Source organism: Macaca nemestrina, chromosome 12 (assembly GCF_043159975.1).
Source record: "Macaca nemestrina isolate mMacNem1 chromosome 12, mMacNem.hap1, whole genome shotgun sequence".
Classification (NCBI taxonomy): domain Eukaryota; kingdom Metazoa; phylum Chordata; class Mammalia; order Primates; family Cercopithecidae; genus Macaca; species Macaca nemestrina.
In genome coordinates, this window is record NC_092136.1 from 12,095,795 (window position 1) to 12,103,983 (window position 8,189).

General features: G+C 56.2%; 1 protein-coding gene across 6 annotated transcripts in view; it reads left to right on the forward strand.

The window, feature by feature from the left end:
* Window positions 1-3,659, forward strand: part of LOC105469427 (RAB3A interacting protein like 1) — a 44,175-nt gene extending 40,516 nt beyond the window's left edge. For 5 of the 6 annotated variants that reach the window (XM_011720420.3, XM_071074481.1, XM_011720422.3 and 2 more), the window contains 2 exons: window positions 1,528-1,594; window positions 2,540-3,659. In XM_011720420.3, the coding sequence (XP_011718722.1) occupies window positions 1,528-1,594; window positions 2,540-2,622 (150 nt within the window). In that variant the 3' untranslated portion in view covers window positions 2,623-3,659. The remainder of the gene's footprint in view (window positions 1-1,527; window positions 1,595-2,539) is intronic. The other variant, XM_011720419.3, reaches the window with a different exon arrangement.
* The last annotated feature ends 4,530 nt before the right edge of the window (window positions 3,660-8,189 follow it).

Here is an 8,189-nt window from a genome sequence, read left to right on the forward strand (position 1 = left end):
TGTTCACTGGCCACATGTCTCCATCACCCCTTTCCAGGCCCAACCAGGGCTCAACAGCAGGCCACACGAAAGATATTCCCATGCTCAACAGAGTCACCTCTAGCACTTTAAGTCCCTGGCCTGGGTGTCCTGCTGCACTGGGTGAAGCTGGGGGAGGGAAATGAAGTGAGGGTCTGAAGTTTTAGGATGTGGTCCCTGCCCTGAAAGACCAAGACGTGTGGGGTCTACAGGGAGAAGTGTTTCCTCCCCAGCACACTCCCTGGAGAGAGAAAGCCCCCGTCCCTGCTATTCCCTGCTCATGAGCCTCTGTGGGCGTCCACTGTCCCTGCTCCTGTCCTGAGCTCTGCCCTGCCCAACCCTCCTGCCGCAGCCTCTGCTCAACCCTCCCTGTGCAGCGCTGTCCCTGCCACAACAGGCTGATCCCCCAACCTCGCCCCGCTCTCTCACACCTCCCTATCTTTGCCAGGCCACCACCGTCCTGCCCCTCCCCAAAGCTTCTCCGCTCCCCAGCCTGTGGGTGCCCCTCTCACTTGACGTCCCTCCCCGGGAGTGTTGGACATTCAGTAGGGGCTGTTGCGGGCAGGCACAGCTGCCAGCTACCTTCCACCCTGTCTTAGGCTGGGTTCCATAGAGGCAGAGCCTCACCAGGAGATTGTGTGCAGCTCTCAGGAGAATGAGGGAAGGGATGGGGGAGTCCAGCTAGGACGTGGCCTCAGCCGCAGCCCAGCTTCAGCCCCATCCACCGGGCTCTTAGCAGAGTTCCACCCTGAGGCAAGGGGACTGTGTGACTTCTATCTCCACACAAGTCAGTCATCGACTGAGGTCTACAGGAGGTGGAGGTACGGGGGGGGGCACCTCGGAGCCATTAGTGCCCAGCAGCTGGGAGATGGGGCCCAGGCCTGGGAAGGGGCCCTGGGCCAGGCACCAACAGTACCCTCTCCATGGTATGAATCCTCATAGCAGTGTCTGAGCCAACACAGGGTGCCCGGGGCCTGGCATGGAGCAGGCCTGAGGCTCCAGGGGCCCCGGGCAGCCCAAGTGAGCGGCTTCTGACCCCCTTTCCTTTCCTAATGTTATGAGTAGCACTGGACTGAGGCCTGGCTGGCCCAGACCTCCAGCATCTGGAGCAAGCCGGCCTGTGAGAAGGGTGAGCATAGACTCTGGGACAGGCTGCCCGGTTCATCTCGCAGCTCTGCTGCACGCTGGTTCATTAGCTCCGCCATCTCCGTGATGGATATCAGCAGCTTCCCCTAGGTGGTTCCGCATTCCCCCATGTAAAATGGAATAATAAGCGTGTCTGCTTCATTCGCTGCAGGCGCTTGATGAAATGGTTGCTGCTATTGTTATTATAACGGTGCTAGTCATGCTGTTGTTGATTACTACTTGAAAGCCCAGTCCCAGCTGAGTCAGGGAGCACTGCCTGGCTTTGCGGGGACCTGGGGCCTCCTGCTCTGGGCTCAGATCCGCCTGTCAGGGGATCCTGTGTGCGGGGCTGGCAGGTCACACCGTCCCCGCCTCTGCCCACAGATCACCGCAGTGTGCAACTTCTTCACCTACATCCGCTACATCCAGCAAGGCCTGGTGCGGCAGGACGGTGAGCGCCCCCTGGTGGCCGGTGCAGGGATGGCACACGGGAGTGGGGCTGGGTGGGGAAGCGGCCTCTGGGCCCAGCTGCCCCTAGTGGAGGCGAGACTCAGCTAAGAGGCTGCGGAGCGGGGAGGGCTGTGGGTTAGTAAAGGGTTCACACCATCCTCCTGGGTGCTGAGCTGTGTACCTGAGTCCGTCCGGCTGGTCTTTCTTCCGCCACCAAACCTCTCTCGGTCCTGCACAAGGGGTCACCCCTGTGAATCTCTCCCTGGCCCTGGTGTGGCCATCTCCTCCTGGTCACCTGAACACAGGCTCGCCCGCCTCCAGCCTTTGATCCCACTCTACTCCATGCTGGACAGGGCCTCCCTCCACCCCCTTCCCCCACAGCCCATTCTGCAAGGCCTGGCTCCCTGCTCCTCCACCAACCTTTGCTCCCTGCTGAGTCTTCTGAACCAGTCTGGCCCCACCCTCTGAGTAAGGAGCCGTCTTCTCTCCATCCTGGGGGTCAAGTCCCCTTGGAGGCCAAGGCACGCTGGGTGTTGACGCCTGTTAGATCCCCGGATGGCCACTGTGGTCCCCCCTTCACTGCGCAGGGTCCTTGTGAGAGGGTCCCAGGGAGGCATCTGTGCCTTGTCTAATGTAGTTCCCAGGTCTGGACCACCGCTGTTGCATGTGACAGTGTGTGCCTGCGTGTCTGCATCGGGCTGTGGGGGTGGCCGTCAATGTGGTGCAGACAGATCCCTCGAGTGTGGTCGACACTCAGCAGTTTCCAAGGCTCAAGAGTGGAGCCTCAGAGAGATCCAGCCACTCGCTGAGGTCATCTGTTTTGGGGGCTGGGGACCCTAGGGTGCTGTGCCAGCTGCCCCGTTCAAAGCCACGGGAGGGGACCTGGCCATCTGCCCGAGGTGACCCTGAGCTGTCCCTGACCTGTCCACCCTCTCTCTGCCTGCAGCAGAGCCCATGTTCTGGGAGATCATGAGGCTGCGGAAGGAGATGTCACTGGCCAAGCTCGGCTTCTTCCCCCAGGAGGCTTAGGGCACAGCCCAGGCCTGAAGGGGAGCTCTGAGACAGAGCAAACACCCATCCCAGAACAAGCCGACACACAGGGAGACGGGCCTGGAGCCAGCCCTGAGCCAGAGGCAGAACGGATGGACAGACAGGCCATGGAGGCAGCACTGAGCCAGCACCACATGTCCATCCTGGGACAGACAGAGGGACAGACGGGCCTGGACTTCACAGCAAGACCCCTCTCTCTTCCCCACTGGGTTCTGCCACCACCAGGAGGATTTCAAGAAAGCACCAAAGACCAGGGAGCTCGGATCCATACTCAGGGGGCCTCAGCCCTTGGGAGGGGACACCTGAGGCAGCCAGCGCCCCCTCCCCAGTCCCCAGAACCGCCTGCAGGTGCCTTGTTGCCGGCATGTCTTCAGAAGGGGACTGTTCGGGGTGGCTGGATCTCCAGGGTACCCTCCGCCCCAGCTGCCAAGCCCTGGGCCAGCGGCGCCCCCTTGTGGCCATCCCATGCCTTGTTCCCGGTGGCCTCCCTATTGGACTGCTGGGAGGGGCTGGCAGGGCCTCCGGAGCACAGAACTGCCCCAAAGCCTTGTTAAGATGAGTCAGGCCCCCCCTCCCTCCCTCCCCTCCTTTCCCCCTTCCTCCCTCACCCTTCATAAAGGCCTCCCTTGTCACCTTCCCTCCCAACCCATCTCAGCCCTGTGCTCCTGGAGGCCCTGCTCCCAAAACCACTGGAAGGATTGGGGCAGTTTCTCCCACAGTAGAACACAGACAGGGCTTCTGATCGCCCACGCCTGTTTTCAGCTGTGGGTGGCCATGCAGACACGCGCCCTGGCACGTGGGGCCTGGGTGGGCAGGCAGGACTGGGCCCTACCACCCATCAGAGCCCACTCGGGACCAGGGTTCAGGGCGCCCACCTGGACACATCCCTCACCACGTCCGGATTTCCTTCTTTGGATGGAATGTAACGCGATCTCTATTTAATAAAGGAAGGCTTTGTTGGTACAGGCTGGGTGGCCACGCGCCCTCACTCCTGCACCCTGGGGCTCTGGCCAAGGCTTGGGCATCTGAAGGAATGAAACCAAATCCTTTCCCTGCCCACCCTCGTGCTTGGGATTAAACCCAAATCCTGAAGCCACCCCACCTCCGCCATCACCACTTACTTGCTGTGGGGAGGACTATTTGAGTCCTCCCTTAGTATTCAGAGGGCTGTGGGTTACTGGGGGATGAGCCAGGCCTCCCTCTCCCCGTGGCTGGTGGCCTGCTGTCGGGAAGAATGGCACCAAGGCTGGCTCTCCCGCTGCCTCACTGTGGCACCTTGGGCAGGTCCTCCCCTGGGTCTCCTTGCCTCCAGCAGTGGCCTCCTCCAGTCTCGTAGAAGCCTGCAGCTCAGAGGCAAAGCATCCAGGCCACCTGGTGCTCAGGGGAACAGTGACAGGATGGATTGGTGATATCTGCTGGAAGTACAGGCAGGGACCATGGAAGCTCTGGGTTTCCCAGCCCAGGTCTTAGGTGGGCTCTCACCAAGGGGCAGCAGTCATAGTTGGAAGAGGTGGGGGTGGCCAGGACCTCTGAGGACCCTGAGTGGGGCTGGGAAGGTGTCTTGTGGTGGCTGAGCCCCTCCCGACCTGTAGGGATGTGGGCCCAGGCCAGTAGGTGCCTTCCTGGGGTGGCGGAGAGCACAGCAGCTTCTGAGTCGGATCAGTGTGTACTGGGCTGGTGACACCTTGTGGGGACTTCCCTATTGGCCTGAGGCTTTGGTGCCACTCAGCTGGTAGGTCAGGCTGGCTATGGACTGGCCGGGACCGCATGAAGCCCTCCACCCATGCTGGGGACACCTGTGCTTGAGCTGAAAATGTCCGGGGGAAGACTGGCAATCACAAAACATACCAGAACATGCACAGTCAGATGGAAGAGAGGAAAGCAGGCAGGCAAAGGAGGGTGTCAGAAAAGGGCACAAGAGGCTGTGTTCACTGCTGTGATCCCCACAGCCTCTCTTGAGTGGCAGTCACTCTCTTTCCTCTCTGTCAGTCCTGGGTCAGCTGGAGGCCAAAGGAAGTTGGAAGTCTGGGCCCTGGAGCTGTCTAACCTACCCCCAGCTTCTGTGCTCCTGGCCCAGCCATACCCAAGACAGGAGACACCAGGCCACACTCCGAGAGCCAGGCAGATGGTCCCACATCCCAGACCCACGCTGCCTCCCCTGCAATGGCATAGCCTACTGTCAGACCCCAGGTGGGGTCATAAACAGAGAACTGAAATGCCTGAAGCATGGACGCACACTCTCAGCATCTCTCAACGAGAGCTAATAGCTGAGCACTGACTGGGCCAGGCATGATTCTAAAGCCTTTATTTATTTATTTTTTTATTTTTTTTTGAGACGGAGTCTCGCTCTGTCGCCCAGGCTGGAGTGCAGTGGCCGGATCTCAGCTCACTACAAGCTCCGCCTCCCGGGTTCCCGCCATTCTCCTGCCTCAGCCTCCCAAGTAGCTGGGACTACAGGCGCCCGCCACCTCGCCCGGCTAGTTTTTTGTATTTTTTAGTAGAGACGGGGTTTCACCGTGTTAGCCAGGATGGTCTTGATCTCCTGACCTCGTGATCCACCTGTCTCGGCCTCCCAAAGTGCTGGGATTACAGGCTTGAGCCACAAAGCCTTTAAATGGTCTAATTCATTTCATCCTCACAGCAACCTTATAAAGTACTATTCTCCCATTTTGTAGATGAGTAGAATGAGGCACACAGAAGTGACACAGAGGAAATGATGGCCCCGGGATAGGAATCATGAGCCCAGCCCTGGAGCCCACAGTATGAACCAGCATCCTGGATGCCCTTTCCTAGACACCTGCAATGTGCTTAGAGGTGGCTGGGGAGGGTTAGCTGACATCAACCATGAGGGAATTGTTCCTTTTGAATGGATTTTCTAGATAACCCACTTGGGCCTCTCTGGGTACCCCTGGCACGTGTGAACATTTTAACCCTCTTTGGCCCCCTCTTCAAACCTAGCAACAACTCTGGCCTCTGAGGATGGAGGCACGGAGCCGAGACCAGCTGCGCACTGGTATGCTTCACTCCTGCAGGATGCTTTCCAGTCTGCCAAGCCTGTCCTGATGGAACTCCTGCCGGGGCTGTGCACCTGGGCAAAGTCGCTCCTCTTTGGGCTTCAGTTTCCTCACCAGTGAGTTGGAAAGATAGGACTAAATGGCTTTCGCAGCCTCCTTGCCCTTTTCATTTTATTATGGTAAAAAACCCATAACTTGTACTACCTTAACTCTTTTTGTTGTTGTTGTTGTTGTTGTTGTTGTTGTTTTGTTTTGTTTTGAGATGGAGTCTCACTCTGTCACCCAGGCTGCAATGCAGTGGCGCAATCTCGGCTCACTGCAACCTCCGCCTCCTGGGTTCAAGCGATTTTCCTGCCTCAGCCTCTCAAGTAGCTGGGTCTTCAGGTGCACCACTATGCCCAGCTAATTTTTTGTGTGTGAATTTTTTTTTTTTTTTTTTTTTTTAGTAAAGACGGGGTTTCACCATGTTGGCCAGGCTGGTCTCGAACTCCTGACCTCAAGTGATCCTCCCGCCTCAGCCTCCCACATTGCTGGGATTACAGGTGTGAGCCACTGTGCCCGGCCTTCCCTTAACCATTTTTTTTTTTTTTTTTTTTTTTTTGAGACGGAGTCTCGCTCTGCCACCCAGGCTGGAGTGCAGTGGCCGGATCTCAGCTCACTGCAAGCTCCGCCTCCCGGGTTCACGCCATTCTCCTGCCTCAGCCTCCCAAGTAGCTGGGACTACAGGCGCCCGCCACCTCGCCCGGCTAGTTTTTTGTATTTTTTAGTAGAGACGGGGTTTCACCGTGTCAGCCAGGATGGTCTCGATCTCCTGACCTCGTGATCCGCCCGTCTCGGCCTCCCAAAGTGCTGGGATTACAGGCTTGAGCCACCGCGCCCGGCTCCCTTAACCATTTTTAAGTGTATAGTTCAGTAGTGCTAAGTCCATTTACAGTGTTCTGAAATATCTCCAGAACATTTTCATTTCACAAAACTGAGACTCTATACCCATTAATCAACCCTCTATTTCTACCTCCTCCCACACCAGGCAACCCCCATTCTACTTTCTATGAATTTCACTGCACGAGGGCCCTCATTTAAGTGGATGATACAGTATTTGTCCTCTCGTGACTGGCTCCTTTCACTTCACATCGTCATATCCTCAGTGCCCATCTGTTGTAGCATGTGACAGGATTTCCTTCCTTTTTAAGACTGAATAATATTCCATTGTATGCGTAGACCACGTTTTATTTTTTATTATTTATTTATTATTATTATTTTTTTGGAGATGGAGTTTCGTTCTTGTTGCCCAGGCTGGAGTGCAGTGGCGTGATCTCAGCTCACCGCAACCTCCACCTCCTGGGTTCAAGCAATTCTCCTGCCTCAGCCTCCTGAGTAGCTGGGATTACAGGCATGTGCCACCATGCCCGGCTAATTTTTGTATTTTTAGTAGAGACGAGGTTTCTCCATGTTGGCCAGGCTGGTCTCAAACTCGTGACCTCAGATGATCCACTCGCCTCAGCCTCCCAAAGTGCTGGGATTACAGGCGTGAGCCACCGCGCCTGGCCTGACCACGTTTTATTTATCCAGCATCTGTGGATGGACAGTTGTGCTGCCTCTATCTCTTGGCCATTGTGAATAATGCTGCTAAGAACATAGATGTACAAATATCTCCTTAAGACTCTGCTTTTGGTTCTTTTGGGTATATGCCCAGAAGTGGAATTGCTGAATCATAGGGTAGTTTTATCTTTATTTTTTAAAGGCATTTTCATACTCTTTTCTATAGTTGGCTGTAGCACTTCACATTCCTACCAACCATGTACAAGGTTCTGCATCATTGCCAACATGTGTGATTTTGTTTATTTTTTGAGACGAGGTCTCCCTCTGTCGCCCAGGCTGGAGTACAGTGGCATGATCTCGGTGCAGTACAACCTCTGCTTCCCAGGCACAAGCGATCCTCCTACCTCAGCCTCCTAAGTAGCTGGGACTACAGATGCATGCACCACCATGCCCTGCTAGTTTTCGTATTTTTTTGTAGAAATGGGGTTTTGTCACGTTGCCCAGGCTAGTCTCGAACTCCTAGGCTCAAGAGATCTGCTCACCCTGGCCTCCCAAAGTGCTGGGATGCCTGGCATGATTTTTTCATTTATGTATTTATTTATTTAGTAAAGACAGGGTTCCTGCTATGTTGCCGAGGCTTGTCTTGAACTCCAGCGCTCAAGCAATCCTCCTGCCTTGGCCTCCCAAAATGGTGGGATTCAAGGCCTTTTTATTTTTTACAGGAGCCCTCCTAACAAGCGTGAGGCGGTATTTCATTGTGGTTTCATTTGCAGCTCTCTGATGGTTAGCAGTGCTGAGCGCCTTTTCCTGTGCGTTGGCCCTTTGTGTGCAGCTCCTCTTTCCTGAGGAGCATTCTGAGGAGCTCCGCCTGGCCTCCACAGTGATCCCTTCAAGGAGGACTTGGCCAACAGGACTGTGGTCCCTGCCCTCACTCACAGCTCTTGCACGATTCTGTGGCCCCCTCCTTCATCTTCCCCATCTCTTCTGGGGGCA